Genomic DNA, 16,650 nt, shown 5'->3' on the forward strand with positions numbered 1-16,650 from the left:
CCGAAACCTGGGCACGTGCCCTTGACTGCAATGGAACCTGGAACCTTTCAGTCCACAGGCCGACACTCTATCCACTGAGCCAAACCAGCTAGGGCAACAAATAAAATTTTTTAAAAAAATCAAACTTAGGATCACTTCAACCTAGTACAGAAATGAGGCATAAGTCAGAATGATAATGGTCTCTGCCTCCTTAAAGCTTCACACCATCTCTCCACTTTTCTTCAGCTTAGAGTCAGGTCATGAACATGTGTCCATGTAGGTTCACCATTTGTTGGTCACTGCTTGCCCCCCAAGACTGGCCCAGGGTCTGTGGGGTCCCTGCACATCTCTGGGGCCAGTCAGGGGGCAGTAGACTCCTCTGCCTGACATCTTGCACCCTGGGAATCTGCCCACTGGTTCTGTCTAGATCTGCCTGGGTCTTCATGGCATTCCGCCTTTCCCTCACCATTGGAAATGCTATAGGCTTGCAGCTTCTGTTTCTTCTACATTGTGTCTGATACTGTGTAGTGGATTGGGGGGGGGTGTTACATTCCCAACCCATCCTAAGTTCCCATCTTCTAAAAATGGAGCTGCCTAGTTTAGAAAGTATTCTTAACACCTTAGGCTCTTCTAGGATATACATTAAGGTGAGTGATTAGAATGGGAAGCAGATGGAAGAGAGTCAAGAAACTCAGAGGCTAGTAGGACTGACAGAGGCTAGAACAGTATGATGGGTGTGAAAAGGATTGTTAAACTGTGAAACAGTGGAGATCGTCACTGTGACTCACTGAGTCAGTGTCCAGTCTGGGCCAGGGGTTTTCCAATGGGAGCTGGCATCAGAAATACCTGGAGAGCTTGTTAAAACAGATGTCTGATTCGGTAGACCTGGCTGGTGTCCAATAATTTGCATTCTCTCAAGATTCCATGTGCTGCTGATGCTGCTGGTCCCAGAACCATTCTTTGAGAACTGCTGTTCTAGGCTGCTGGATGGGCAAAAAGTAAGCACACAGTAGGCATGCGGATGGCTTTGTTATTACTAGGCTCTGTATATTGGTTACCCCAATATTTGCTCTCTTCTGCCTTCAGATTACTCGGTGCAGTTTGGCTGAGATTTATGGGAAAAAGAGATTGCATTCCTCTCCTTCTCTTCCATACGTTCCACTCTCCTGCCATTAATATCCTTTCTTATTTAAAAAGCTCCTTACAGTTTACAAGGCATGCTCACACTCATTATTGTGTTCAAATATGAAAGACTTTGTCATTCCTGAGCATAAAGCTAAGACTCATGAGAGTTAAAGTGGGGGAAGGGGCAACGGGACAGAAGAAGCACCCTTCCCTTTGCGTTTGCAGCGCTGAATGTAGCTATGAGTTTCTGTTTCAGACCAAGTTTCCTAGGGACCAGGGTCTTCCACATTGAAGGGATAGCTATATATCTATAACAATAAAATCGTAATATGCTAATTAGACCAGACGTTCTTCCAGACGATCTTCTGGATGAAGCTGGGGCTGCGAGGGAAACCCTGGTGCCCAGTGCCTACTGGCGGCCGGAGGGAGGCCCAGGTCCTAGGTACCAGAGGGAAACTGGTGCCGGCAGCCGGGGGAAGGAAGGCCTACTCTTGCACGAATTTCATACATTGGGCCTCTAGTCTATATGTATAAAAGGTTAATATGCTAAGTGTCCAACTGTCCGACCATTCAACTGTTGACCAGTAGCTATGATGTGCACTGACCACCAGGGGGCAGACACTCAAAGCACAGGCATGGAAACATGGAACAGACTGATGAATCTCGGAGGGAAGCAGGGAAGGGGGGAGGGTGAGAAGAGATTAACCAAAGATCTTATATGCATACTAGAGTCCTGGTGCATGGATTCGCACACCACTGGAATCCCGCAGCCTGGCCTGCACCCTCTCGCAATCTGGGACCGCTCGGGGGATGTTGGACTGCCGGTTTCAGCCTGATCCCGCAGGCCAGACCAAGGGACCCCACCGGTGCACGAATCCGTGCACCAGTACTCTAGTATGCAAATAATGTGCAAAGTTAGAGTGAAAAAAGCAGTGATGATAAGCATACCTACTGCGCCCCTCCCCACCAAATAAAACTGAGTGGGTGGGGGGTAATCCCGAGAGTCTTTCCTGGGAGGTTCCCTGCAGCATCTGTCAGCCAGGTCCCGGGGTGGCGCGCTGTCCCCGCCCCTACTCCGCAGCCCTCTCCGCAATGCCAGGACGCCCGGGCAGAGCCCTCCAGACTTCTGGGGGCGCCCACCGTGCAACCAACCCTAAAACGTGGCTGCGCGACGCCCCCTCGGCCCTGCAGGCTTCCCATTGGCTCGTTGCCCTTGTCACTCCTTCCTTGCCTCGCCTTCCCCTGCCAGGCGGAGGCGCCGGGCCGGGTAGGTTGCGTTCGCCGTTGGCTTTGGCTGCGGTCGCGGCTTTGCAGCAGGCGGCGCGCCGGCAGGGAGCGGGCCGCGGGCGGTTAGCGAGGAGGCTCGGCGCGCCGCGCGCCGCAGGCTCCGCGACCGGTCCCATGCGGGGCGAGGGCCGGGGGCAGGGCCGGGGGGCCCCAGCCGGCGCCGAGGGCGGCCGCCGAGGTCCTGCCCGGCCGGCTGCCCCCCTGCCCTGCCTCGCCCAGAGCCCGGCCAACCCAGGGGGATGCGCTGCGCTGCTCAGCTCCCCTGCCCGGCCCGCGCCCTGAAGCAGAAAGTTCGGGGGCCGGGGGCCACCCTCCTCCCCCTCCCGCTGCCATGACCGCCCAAGGACTCCCGCCGGCCAGCCTCGACTGTGCTCTGCCTCCGCGCTCCAGGTCGTCGGGAACTATTCCAAGCTGTAACCAAGGCTCCCCTCCTCGTTCCTCCCTCCCTCTCCTTTAAAGATTTATTTCTCGATCCAAGAAATTGTATTCCGTCGACTCCTTCCCTCGTTGGTCATTTAGACCCTGGGCCTCGTTTCAGAGTGTAAGAGGGGGTGCGGTCTCCCCCCAAGACGGCTCCCCGGAAGGACAGATTCCCCGGGCCGACCCACATACAGCATGAAGAGGTGCAAATCGGACGAGCTGCAGCAACAGCAGGGAGAGGAGGATGGAGCGGGGCTGGAAGATGCCGTTTGCCACCTGCCCGGCGCGGACCCCCGGCCCGGGCTGGCCATGGGTGCTAATTCTGCCGGCGGGCCAACTTCAGACGCGGGCGCTGCGTCGGCGCCCAACCCGGGACCCCGGAGCAAGCCTCCCGACTTAAAGGTGAGCGCAGACCCTCCCCTGGCCGGGCCAGCCGACGACTTAGCTTCCCCTGCCCCGCGCCCAAGTGCTTTAACGGGATGCGAGTGCTGGGAAAGCCAGGCAAAGGTCAGAGAGGATGTTGGGCCAGAACCCGGGGCTGGACTTCAGGTACCATTTGTGCCTCTTGTCTTTCGGCTCCATTTCAGGCTTCTGTGTTTGTTCCTCATTATTCAGCAGACCTTCTAGTGACTCACCCATAAAGATAGTTTGAAAGATATGTGTGAAGTGCTTAGTCTCAGACAAAGGGCTGGAGAAATCCAAGATGCTAACCAAAATGTTGACACCCACTTTCCGTCCTGTGAGATGGCAGGGGGAGAAAATGACAGCGCGGAAGGCCAAACAGGACCGTTCGTCTTCTTTGCTGAATTAGTTTCCTCCTTTGGAGACCTTTCTGGATGAAGCTCAGTTTGCCCATCTGTGAAAGGGGAGTGTGGATCTCTTGCCGTTAGGTGGAGCCAGAGGTTAAGCTAGTGCGTGGCGATCCCTTCCGTGCCTGCTTGTGGAACCAACCCCCGGGTGGAGAACTGACAGGTGGCCCAGCACTTGGGCTGGTTTGGGGCCTCGGTTCAAGTTGCACACATGCTGAGCCGGCAGCTAGAACCAGAATCGGAGAGAGCTGATCACACGGGCGGGGAGGAGTGGTTTATTTTCCAGCCTGAGGGTGCTGAGAAAATTACCGAGCTGTATTGAGTATGTCTCTGTATTAATGAAAACAGCAGCTGCGATAAATAAATGCACCTTTGCTGGAGCGGGGACTGCAGGCTCAGGCTTCTCCAGCCAGCTCACCTCCAGACTGAGCGAGATGTCAGCCCAAGGGAGGAACTTAGATGCCTTGGAGGTTGATGCCTCGAGGAGATTTTCTCCAGACGGGGTGCGAGGTCTTGACTAGGGGAGTGAACGGACTCGCTATGTTCAGGAAAGCCTGTATCCTATAGCAGCAGACACTGAGGAGCTCAGCAGAATAAGCCAATGACATTCCTCGTTTGGCCTGAGCGCAGGTGAGTGTGCTCTTACCTGTGTGTTACCTGTCTGTGTTCCTTGGGGGAGGGGTGAGGAGGGGGACCGCTAGCTCCTTGTGTGTAATTTAAAAAAAAATTGTAGTAGTTACTCGAATGTGACCTCTGGTTCTGCTGCCCGTCTGGGGCTAGCCTCATGTCTGAAGATGAGCTCTGCTGGCTAGGCTGTGCACAGGACGCTGGGGCCTGGCCCCGCTGTCACCCTTGAGCCCACCCTGTGTGCTCAGGAGGTGTGGGTCCTATTTTAAAGGAGATGGGGAAGGGACAGGGATGCCCGGAATGCTGTTGTGGGGAGGGGCCAGCCTTCTGCTGCAGGCTTCAGCTTCATTCCGGGCCGCCGTAGATGAGTTTGGCCAGCGAACTCTGATTCCTTAATCAGGTGGACCCTCAGCCTGAGTCCAGAAAGAGCAGCTCGGAAGCCCCCCACACCCTAGCTTAGGCCAGCAGTGGAAACTGTGGGCTCCGTTCATCCTCCATCCCTGCACCCCCCCCTCCCCCAAGATGGGCTGTTTGTGGTGTGAGGGCTGCAGTGTCTGCCTCTGTAGATAAAGCTACTTTAAGAAGCTGGTTCACCTCACTCTATAATCTCTCTCTCTCTCTCTCTCTCTCTCTCTCTCTCTCTCTCTCTCTTTCTCTCCACCTTCATTCTGGTTGCGGTAAAAATAGCAACACCTCTACATTTGATATTGAATGCTGAACTCCCCTGAACCAAAATTAACACCAGGTGTGACAAAAGGAGTTGGATCCTCCCACTCCCACCCCCGAGAAAACATACACTGAGGCGGATCCCAGCCCTGTGGACCCAGGTTGGCAGCAAGGAGTAGAAAACAGAGCTGCTGCCTGCTGGTGGGAGCACAGGGAGGCAGGCAGGGTGTTTATCTCTGTCTGCTTTCACACATGTTTACAGGAGGGACCTCAGAGCCAGACATGAACTTGGGGGCTGTTGCAGTTTGCTTTGCTGTGTGATCTCGGGCAAATCACTCAACTTTTCTGAGCCCCTTTTCTGGAGAAAGGGACTAGAAATACTAAATGTGTCCAGACTTGTTTTCCCATGCTGGCACAGTTTCCCAGCGATGGAAAAATTCCACCATTGGCTCTGTCTAGCACGGAGTCGAAGCTGAGTTGTTTTCGACTTGATGGCAGTACCAGAAAGGGGCACGTTTAATTTTTAACACCCCCTGCTGCACACCTGTGTTTGGCCCAGGGGGACCAGCAGCTCCTGTTTGCTTTTGTTTTCATCTTAAACTTTGGAGAAAGGGCACTTTTGGTCCCTCAGTCCCACTTGTATATTCTGTGACAGCTGCAGGCATGGTGATGGGTTGAGTGCATTGGAGGAAGTCATCTTGAGAAAGGGGCAAAGAAAGTAAGAGGCGTTCTGTGAAGCACCTCCACTGAGGGGAGGGGGTGGGGAGAAGAGAGCATTTTGGTCTTTGCCAGAGAGATCTGAACGATGCCCTGACCAGTGGCAGCCTTTGGTCTCCCTCCCCATCCTTCCATCCTTCAGCCCTTCGGTCCTTGGGCTTTGTGGAGCATCTCCCTCTGCACTGTAAACTTCTGCTCCTGTGGCCTGCATCTGTGATTATGGGGTGAGGCGGGCCAGTGAAAAGAAGGGGAAATAGTTAAGCAACAGTCTTAACGAGTTTAAGAGCCATCGTAAAGCCCGAACTGACAACCTGAAAATGAACATTGCCCTACAGGAGGCTTATGCAGCTAGTGTGGGGGCCCTCTGAGCAACTCCTCAAGCCACAATCCAGAAGTCACATCCCTCCCCTCTGTGGCTTGGGTTCCTGTCGAACCCCTCGAGCTCATGTCTTGATTGCACGGTCATCCTTATCCGGTCCTTTGCTGCTCCCAGAAGCCCTGCTAGGAGATGCCAGGATTGCTGGCCACAGAGAGTGCTGGCTGACCAAAAGTACACGGGAATTCTCCAGCAAGGAGCCCAGCTCCAGGGAGAATGGGAGTGGGGCAGAGCTCGGGAAAACGGCAGAAAGGGACGTGCAGCACACATTCCTGTTACAAATACAGCAGGTGTAGACGTTGCTGAGGTCGGGGGTGGAGGTGGGGGGGCTGGGGGGCTGGGGGGGAGTGGCTAAGCACAGGTCCCTGGTCCTGTCCTGATGCAGTTCAGAAGCTGAAGGCAGGGGAGGAAACCCCCAATCTTCTCTCCTCTCCCCTCTTTCCCCTTCCCCCCTCCCCCCTCCCCTGGCCCCCCCTCCTCCCCCTCTCCCCCCCCCCCTTCTGGTGTAGCAGGAGGAATTTCCGGAAAGGAAGGGTCTGGATGTGCCGGCCAGAAGCCTTTCCCTGGAGGTTCTCTTTTCCCTCACAAAAGCCCCTGCGAATAATTTCCCCAGGGATTTCTGGGCAGTATTTATATTTTTCCAGGAAGAAACAGGGGGTGGCTCCAAATTCCATTATTCAAAGTGCTTTTGACCCAAGACCCATTTGGGTTCCTGCTCATGTGCTTTCATTCCCACCATACACTGGTTCCACGCAGGAAGACCAGGAAAAGCAATTAGAAGCCGAGGGCAGGTCACAGCCGCTCCCCCGCCTTTACTGGCCAGTGCTGCGCTCCAGCCCGCACCCCACGGCGGCCCTGTTCTCTCAGCTCTCCTGCCGGGGCCCACTGGAGAAGGGAGCACGGTCCACAGGTACTGAACGCCTGCCTTCAGGGGCAAAGGCACTGTTTTAAACTGTGAAATACGACATGCATATACACAAGTGTCTGAAAAGATAGGTATGCTTTAAGTAACAATCGCAAAACAAACACCCCATCTCCCTGCTACCCAAGTCAAGAAAGAGAACGTTGGCATTCCCAAGAAACTCCGCTTCTTGTTCTGTTTTTTTGTTTCTTTTACTTTTTTTTCTTTTTTTAAGGCTTAGGTTTTCATAAAATTAACGGGTCTGGGTTTCTCCCCTTTTTCAGTGGAGGAGACAAGCTATTCATAGGAATGTGGGCGGGATGAAGGAGTGTGCGCTCTGGGACTCAAGGGGAGGTTCCCATGGCCAGCGTGTGGCTGTGTGGCCTGGTTGCACCTTGAGGCTCCTGGTTCTCCTTTAGAAGTGAGATGCTGAGGTGTGGAGACCCCTGCAATCTCAGGTGGGAGCTGGGCCCTTGGGGGAGGCAGGATTGAGGTAGACCTAAGAGCAAGGTCATGGAAGATGAGTTCTTTGGCAACAGGCACTGCTTCTGCCTCTAGGTGAGCTCCCAGTCAAACAGGATGGAGTACTTGCAAGAAAAAGCCACCCATTGAAGGACACATGAGTTTCAAGGTGCTTCAAGCATCATACGATGGAGTCAGAAGCACATGGAAAAGATGTTCCGGGGGAGGTGGACAGAGAGCAAGATGTTAAAGTAAGGGTGGGATGTTAATTATCAAACAAGAAGACCGGGGCTTTCTGGATGGGAAGTGAAATGGCAGGTGCCAGGTGCCTCTAGGGGCAGCATCCTTTTTGGCGGGGATGGCGCTTGTTTTCCCAGCCCTGTAAGTAGTCAGGGCCGGTGGAGGATGTCGAAGAATGGTGAGGTCACCTGTTTGTTTTTTTGTTGTTGTTTGTTAATTCTCACCGCGGATATTTTTCCATTGTTTTTCTTTAGAGAGAGTGGAAGGCAGGGGGAGAGACACAGAGAGAGAAACATCGATGTGAAAGAGACACAGGGATTGGTTGCCTCTGGCACACGCCCGGGCTGGGGATCGAGCCTGCAACTGAGGTACATGCCTTTGACCGGAATCGAACACGGGTCCCTTCAGTCTGTGGATCTGTGGTCTGCTGCTCTACCCACAGAATCAAACCGGCTAGGGCAGTGGTCGGCAAACTGCGGCTTGCGAGCCACATGCGGCTCTTTGGCCCCTTGAGTGTGGCTCTTCCACAAAATACCACGTGCGGGCTCGCATGTACAGTGCGATTAAAACTTCGTGGCCCATGGGCAGAAGTTGGTATTTTGTGGAAGAGCCACACTCAAGGGGCCAAGGAGCCGCCTGTGGCTCACAAGCCGCAGTTTGCCAACCACTGGGCTAGGGCGAGATCACCTGTTTTTATCCCACCTGCACTTAATGTGAGGAGGGCAGGGCTCCCGAGGCCTGGAATTGCCCCACTCGCATCCCCTCCATCTTCAGTAATATTCAGAGCAGCCCTGTACGTAGGTTCAGGAGGAACCAGTGCCCGATGGGAAAGCATGTGGCAAAGAAGCTCTCTGTTCTCCTGCCACGTGTGTTCTAGATCAATTCCCAGCTGCCTGGTTCTAGTGGGAACGGTCCTGCAGGCTCAGTATTTACCGAATGTCCTTTCAGTGCATCTACTTGTGTCTTAACTGCCAATCCCATTAACAAGAATCTCTCCCTCAAGGAATGGAAACATCTGCTGGGATCTGAATTTGGGGTTGAAGTTTTAAAAAAAATGTGAGTGTCGGGGCTGGGAAAAAGCTCAGCTGGCTTCTCAGTGATGGTCTTGGAGGCCAACTTAAAACCCATCTCCACTTCCATCGCTCCTGTAGGAAATGGCATCTCCTTTGACATCCTCATAGACGAGGAGGGTCCTTCTTAGAACGGGGGCTTGACCGGTCCACCTCAGCCAGCCAAACGGGTCAGCCTCTCTCCTTATTAAGAAGTTTGAGCAAAGCTGTTGAGGGATAGCAAGTACGTTTCGTGATTATGTGAGAAAGACAGCCCTTGACTTTCCAAACCAAATGGCGAAAGGCTTCCTTATTTCAGCCAAGTTAACTGAGGGACGCCCGCCCTGGAAAACAAAGCCGGCAGTGGGGACCCGAGCCCCACCTGAGCCATGGGTGGAGACAGTGAACACTTTGGGGCCCTGGGTCTGTCACGTGCCTCCACGCCAGCTGGATCTTGTCAGTTACTCAGACCAGGGTTTAAAATGCAGCAGGAGGGATCTGGGTTAGACACCAGAAAAAGCGGCCCGCCTAAGGATGAAATGACCTTTTAAAGATACTTTCGTAGACTTGGATAGTTCCACTCAGAAAATAAACATAATTAAGTAGCACTCGCCATGTTTGTGTTGAGGTCTCTGCCAGGTAATATTAGGGACATTAAGATACAGATGATATAGGTCCTGTCCTCCATTCACACATATTCTCATTGTGAATTTCGTCCAAAAGCCAGTGAAAAGTTGGGTGACTTTGAGAAAGCGGGGGAAGCCATAGCATGAGGCAGGACACGATTAATTGCAGATCATGTGCTCTCTAGAGCAGCAGTTCTCAACCTGTGGGTCGCGACCCCTTTGGCGGTCGAACGACCCTTTCACGGGGGTCGCCTAAGACCATCCTGCATATAAGATATTTACATGACGATTCATAACAGTAGCAACATTACAGTTACGAAGTAGCAACGAAAATAATTTTATGGTTGGGTCACAACATGAGGAACTGTATTTAAAGGGCCAGAAGGTTAAGAACCACTGCGTCTAGAGCAGTGATGGCGAACCTTTTGAGCTCGGCGTGTCAGCATTTTGAAAAACCCTAACTTAACTCTGGTGCCGTGTCACATCTAGAAATTTTTTGATATTTGCAACCATAGTAAAACAAAGACTTATATTTTTGATATTTATTTTAAATATTTAAATGCCATTTAACAAAGAAAAATCAACCAAAAAAATGAGTTCGCGTGTCACCTCTGACACGCGTGTCATAGGTTCGCCATCACTGGGCTAGAGTCTAGAGTTCAGAGCAGGGGTGGGGGGCGGTGAGCTCACTGCAGATGGTGTGGTCAGAGAGGGATTTACGGAGGGGGAGGCAGGGAGAGGGCACACCATGCAGGTAATTTGAATCACAGTCTTCTATGCTGGTGAATGTTGAGTCTGTTCTGCCTAATGACCCGATTGGTGAGGTCACTGTCCCACCTTGTGTTGGCTCTAGCCCAGGGATGGGCAAACTTTTTGACTCGAGGGCCACAATGGGTTCTCAAACTGGACCAGAGGGCCGGAACAAAAGCATGGATGGAGTGTTTGTGTGAACTAATATAAATTCAAAGTAAACATCATTACATAAAAGGGTACGGTCTCTTTTTTTTTAGTTTTATTCATTTCAAACGGGCCGGATCCGGCCGGAGGGCCGTAGTTTGCCCACGGCTGCTCTAGACAGAATTCTGTAAGCCACTAAGGCAGTGGTTCTCAACCTTCCTAATGCCACGACCCTATAATACAGTTCCTCATGTTGTGGTGACCCCCAACCATAAAATTATTTTCGTTGCTACTTCATAACTGTAATTTTGCTACTGTTATGAATCGTCATGTAAATATCTGATATGCAGGATGTATTTTCATTGTTACAAATTGAACATAAAGCATAGTGATCAATCACAAAAACAATATGCAATTATATATGTGTTTTCCGATGGTCTTAGGCAACCCCTGTGAAAGGGTCGTTCGACCCCCAAAGGGGTCGAGACCCACAGGTTGAGAACCGCTGCTCTAAGGAAACGAGGAACTAGAATAAAATTGGGAGTGGGGAAATCATTTGCCCGAGTTGAGGTCTGTTTTTTAATGTCAGCTCTGATGCTGGAGAAGAAATGATTCACGAAGCCTTTCATCACTGTGCTTCTAATAGAAACTCTTCCTTGTGCTCTTTGGTGCCAGACCTGGGGTGGCAGCTCCTGCCCCCCTCCAATCCCGGGGTCCCCACCCAAAGCTTCTGAAGAGCAGTTGGAGACTTCTGCAATTCACTTTGCATCCCAGATAGTAGAACTCTGTGGGTTTTTACAGCGATTAGCTCTCTAATGCTGGCCCCGTTTCCATAGAGACCCTATAAATAGAGAAACGTTGGCGACTTAGGCTCACTGAGGCTCACTGTGACCCAGTCACCCCCCTGAACCCTCACAGCCAAACCTTTGTGGGGGGCAGAGGGAGTTTCAGACCCAAGCGTGAGGAAGGGACATGCAGTCAGCTGCCAGGTGGGATACGTGAGCTGTAGGTTAGTGTGACTTTGCAAGATGCTTTCAGCTTTTCTGGGAGTTGTTAGGAGCACAGGGACCTGTAGGAATTAGAAGCCACTTCGGCTACTTTTCATCACATGGTGGCAGGGACTCTGTACCTCGAAGCATTTTCCTTTTGGCCTCATGCAGCTGTGTTTGCAGATTTTGGAGCGAACTTCCTCTTTGGGGGACCCACACCCAGGGAGGGCAACAGATGAAGCCTCGCTGTTCAGAGACCACAGGCGTCTCAGGAAGGATCGTTCAGAAGCCATCGAGTCCTCCCTTTCTTCCGGAGAGGATGATGTCACCAAAGAAGATGGGGTCCTTCCTGCCCTTAGAGAGAGTTCCAGGGAAGGAGGCAGCACCCTCCCCTCGTTCTCTCCCCGTGCATAGGCAGCTGACGCCGGAAGCTCTCTCTCTGCTCACTTCCAGCCTCTGGGCTGTTTGCAGGTAGACCCTGCTTTTTCTTGTGAGTCAGGAAACCTCTGTTTGTGCCCACCTCTGACTCTGAAACATCTCAGCTCTTTTCCTACTACAAGGCTTCATTTGGCCCCCAAAACTGGTGTCTGGCCGCTGGGGAAAAAGCAAAAGTCCGTGTGGAAAAGCAAGTGACATTTAGTAGCTGGAACCTGTTAGTCAGAGCAGGTGGTGCCTTCTGCTGCGTTGGTGGCTAAGTTCCCTCCAGCTAGTCACCATGGTTTTCCTCGTTCCCCAAACTTAAGACTGGTTCTGTGGATGTGCTGAGTTGTTATTGTTGTTTTTTAACACACCATGTTATATCAAAACTCCTTCACCACCTCCTCCCTGGCACCCACGTGCAGAAGCAGCCCGGCCCGCCACCCTGCTTTCTTGCCTTGCACCTTGTGAGAAAAAGCCCTTGCGTGTGGAGCTCACCTGCCCCCCACTATCCTTGGACTTCTTTGTTCCCTTCCTTCGTGCCTACCACAGGCTCGAGCAGACTCCTCACGCTGCTGGGCCAGAGGTCCTGCGTCCCTTCACCTGCCACACAGGTGGGGAGGTGTGACACGAAGCCACAGCGTCGAAGGTCTTGCCCAGGTCCTACTGGTGACACGGATAGAGTTACCACTCAGTTCCGGGGGCCGTGCGCCTCCTGGCCCAGGCGTTGGTTTTGTTCTGAACCTGCCTTTGCCACTGTCCCGGGAGACAGATAGCCACCGTGTCCGCTCTAGGGTGGGGTCAGTGTGTGAGCAGGGGAGTCCCTCAGAAGCCGGGGGTTTGTCTGTGTGATTTGGATGAGCCACTTAGCGGTGCTGGCCTCAGTGTCTTCCCCTGCGAAACGGAGACACTGCTGCTGTACCCGTCACTCCTCCTTCCTGAGGGTAGGCTGGCACCAGGCTGCAATGACAGCATCAGTTGGAAAGCACTTTGAAAAATGCTGTTGTGTAATATTAAAAATAAGCGGACCAAGGATGTTAGGATGCAAGGCCTGTGTGGCAGACAGCGCTGGCTGCTGTCCATGGCACCTCCGCCCATTTCCTGGGGCTGAGTGGGGGCGGGGAGAGGAAATGCTGCCTGGCGCTGGGACCTTTGGAAGGGACTTTTTTTTTTTTTTTGCCTGAGTGGATATGGAAGGTTGGCCTCACTGTGGGAGAAGCCAGGTTAGGAGTGGTGGGGAGAGGAGAAAGACCTGGAATAGGATGCTAGAAAGGCAGTTGGTCATATGGGATGTGACCCTTTGGCAGAAGCAGCTGGACAAACGCCAGAGCCAGCTGGCCCATCCACGGCACTGGAGGGAGGTCTGGTATCAGCCTGGGCATAAGGAGGAGGGAGGTGTCCTGGCTCATGCCTGGTCTGGAGACGGCGAATCTGGCCCTTTCTAGCCCAGAGCCGCCTGTGCTCCCCAGTCCAGGCTGCCTTGGACGCGTTGGTTCTACCCAGAGTGGATTCAGGTGGTCCTGCCTCGTCGGGCCCGGCGGGATGGTGACTCCCGTGGGAAACCTGGCAGTGTGTAGCCTGAACTCGGGGGCAGTCCCGGAGTTACATTCCGGAGAGGGAATGGTGGTAGCTTTAATTTACTCGTCTAAAAATGGAAATGTTACTGCTGTCACTGTTGTTAGTTTCTGGGAAAATCAGGTGAGATGATGCAGGAGGAAAAGCACATTGAAACTGCAAAAGGTTAGTTTACAGTGAGTTCTGATGATGTAACTTATCTGGTCAGTAGGATGGGTGAGGCCAGGGCCCCGCCCTCCTGGAGGATTGCGGTGAGACTCAGGGAGGTGAAAATGAGAATGCTAACCTTTTACACAGCTCCGGGTCGTGTGGTCACAGACCGCTGTCTGTGCAGCGGTCTACACAGACAACGCGGGGGATAGAGTCACAGCGAGCGTGGGGCAGCTGACGCAGATCTACAGGCGGCGTCTTTTGGTTTCCACACGGTCTAAGTTTTCTGCTCTGGAAGTTTTGTTTCTAGAAGAAAAAAAAAGAAAATCCAGGAAGTGTAATCCTTTGGGATGTTTTTGAAATGACAGAGGCTGCCTCATGCGATGAAGGGCTGCTCCTCCAGATGTTGCTCATGGGGCCCCAAATGGCTGGGTTCAGAGTTCCAGGAGTTACAGACTGTGGGTTCTGACCTGGTCCTCCCGGTCCCGGCCCTCCTCCCATTGGCTCTGGAGCTCTGCTGAGGGCTCAGCCTGGCCAGAGAAACCAGCCCCCGACAGAACAGCTGTCTGGGATGACAGCACACATTGTCTCGCCTGGCCCGGTGGTCCAGCTGCCTCTCTGAGCAGCCCTGCCTGGGAGCAGGTGGGGAATCTCAGCGGCAGAGCTGCAAGGGCTCAGCATCAGCAGAGCTGCCAGGGCTTCACTGGGCCCCGGGGCCTTTTGGGATTGTTCCAGTGTAAGGGGACAGGCACTCATTTGGACAGCAGGTTTTGATACGTATGCTAAAGAAGTGGTCACATTACTGACGACACTAAAGGTATGTCCATAGGAGTTTATTTATTGATTAAAAATATTTTTTTATTGATTTTAGAGAAGAAGGGAGAGGGACAGAGAGAGAGAGATAAAAACATCAATGATGAGAGAGAATCACAGATCGGCTGCCTCCCGCCTGCCCCCCATGGGGGATTGAACCTGCAACCCAGGCATATGCCCTGACCAGGAATAGAACCGTGGTCTCCTGGTTCATAGGTCAATGCTCAACCACTGAGCCACACCGGCTGGACATACTTATTTTATTTCTTTACGTTTACCAGTTTGTTATAAGGGACACGGAGGAACAGCCAGAGGAAGAGGTACATAGGGTGAGGTCTGGAGGGGTCCCAAGTGCAGGAGTTTCTGTCCTGAAGGAACTGGGGTGTGTCCCACCCTCCTGGCATGTGATGTACTCACTGACCTGGAATCTCCAGTGAAGTTTATTTTATTGTCAACAATACCAGGAACGAGACTGGCTCCAAATAACAGAAAATCATACTAGCGTTGTATAGACAAAGCGAGGTTTATTTATTTCATGCAGCAGGAATCCCAGGATAGGCACTCACAGCTGGTTTGGTGGTTCCGTAGGGCCCTCAAGTTCTCAGGCTCTGTGCAAACAGACCTTCATATCATGCCAGTCACCTAGCGGCAAGATGACTGCTGCATCTCCAGCCATTACCTCCACATTCCAGGCGGGAAGAAGTAGGAAGGCCAGGACCTGTATTAGGGAAGCAAGTCTTTCTAGAGAGTCTCACCTTGCTTTTTTTTTGTTGTTGTTTGTTGTTGGGTTTTTTTTGGCTAAAAATGTGTCATGTGGCTACTCTTAGCTGCAAGGGAGTCTGATGAAGCAAGAATTTTTAGCAGGGTGCATGAAGGCTATGCAGTTTGGTTGTTAAGAAGGAAAGTGAAAAGATATTGAGTGGGCAGTTAGCAGTGTCTGCAGAGCCTGATTGTATGACTCTGATTTTCCCAGAGTGTCACAATGAGGCCTCTTTGGAAATGGATGCCTGGTGGTCTAGAGGAGCCTGTGCAGCTTGAAGGGGAACCTACCTTAGAATGAGGCAGGGGCTGAGGGACGGGGGAGAATCAGACCAGAGGGAAACCACCTCCGTGCTGCCTGCGTGTGCCCCAGACTAGCCACGAGGATCTCATGATCAGTAACCCTGACCCCACGTGTGGGTTGGGAATGTCCTGTGGGGAGCCATGGAGGTGCATTTCTTTGGAACTAAAGTAACAGGTCTGGGCTGCCACCTTTCTGCAAGGCGTGACCTTTAGGTGTGATGGGCCCTTCAGAGGGTCTTCCAGAGTCAGACAGCTGTAGGGGCTACTGATCTCCCAAGAGCAGACGCCTCACGTCTGCCCACCAGCCGGGCATTCAGGAGCTTTCCACTCACCAGGGCCCTTTGTCTCTCCCTCTTAAGAAAATCCAGCAGCTCTCGGAGGGCTCCATGTTCAGCCACGGCCTGAAGCACCTGTTCCACAGCCGCCGCCGGTCACGAGAGAGGGAGCACCAGACGTCTCAGGATTGCCAGCCGCCGCCGCAGCAGCAGCAGCAGCAGCAGCAGGGCGTGTCTGACCATGACTCCCCAGATGAGAAGGAGCGTTCCCCCGAGATGCATCGGGTCTCCTATGCCATGTCCCTGCACGACCTGCCCGCCCGGCCCACCGCCTTCAACCGTGTGCTCCAGCAGATCCGCTCCCGGCCCTCCATCAAGCGGGGCGCCAGCTTGCACAGCAGCGGCGGGGGCAGCAGCGGGGGCAGCAGCCGGCGCACCAAGAGCAGCTCCCTGGAGCCCCAGCGTGGCAGCCCCCCACCTGCTGCGCAAGGCCCCCCAGGACAGCAGCCTGGCCGCCATCCTGCACCAGCACCAGTGCCGGCCCCGTTCCTCCTCCACCACTGACACGGCCTTGCTGCTGGCGGATGGCGGCAATGTGTACCTCTTGGCCGAGGAGGCCGAGGGCATCGGGGACAAGGTGAGGTGGGACAAGGTGAGGGCCTTTCAGGTGGGGGGGCTACTCAGAGGCAAGTGCTGTTTCGGGGCGCCGGGGGTGGTTCTGCACCTGGGGGCTGAGCTGGGCGCCCCACACGGTGGGCTTGGACACCTGTTGCCTGCGGATCAGTCTGCCTGCCTGAAGGAGGCAGAGGTAGACTAAGCCAAAGCCAGAGGTGATCCCAAAGGCTCAGGCTGATATTAATTTTGGTGTGTTTTCCTCAAACATGTATTGAGCGGAATTACGTGCAGTGGTTAAGAGCACAACCCTGCTTCTGCCACTCACCAGCTCCATCAGTCACTTAACCTCTTTGTACCTCAGTCTCCCCAGTTGAAAGTGGGGATCATAATAGAGTTGTTGTAGGAGTAAATGGATTCATGTGTGTAACATACTTGGAATGGAGCCTGGTACAGTAGCGTTTTTGTTATTATTACCAACCAAAGAAGATAGGGGCGGGACCCCTGAAGTGCCGTTCAGCAAGGAGACAGTCTAGTTTGGTACTTCGCGAACTTGTTCATGTAACAGGTATTTAT

At 53.1% G+C, this 16,650-nt stretch overlaps 1 protein-coding gene across 1 annotated transcript in view; it reads left to right on the forward strand.

The window, feature by feature from the left end:
* Positions 1-2,559: 2,559 nt before the first annotated feature.
* The window catches only part of TMCC2 (transmembrane and coiled-coil domain family 2), a 36,858-nt gene continuing 22,767 nt past the window's right edge, over positions 2,560-16,650 (forward strand). The window contains 3 exon segments of the mRNA XM_006094830.3: positions 2,560-3,213; positions 15,547-15,933; positions 15,935-16,099. Of these exon segments, the coding sequence (XP_006094892.1) occupies positions 3,007-3,213; positions 15,547-15,933; positions 15,935-16,099 (759 nt within the window). The 5' untranslated portion in view covers positions 2,560-3,006.

The sequence above is a fragment of the Myotis lucifugus genome, unplaced genomic scaffold (assembly GCF_000147115.1).
Source record: "Myotis lucifugus unplaced genomic scaffold, Myoluc2.0 scaffold_145, whole genome shotgun sequence".
NCBI classification, from domain to species: Eukaryota; Metazoa; Chordata; class Mammalia; order Chiroptera; family Vespertilionidae; genus Myotis; species Myotis lucifugus.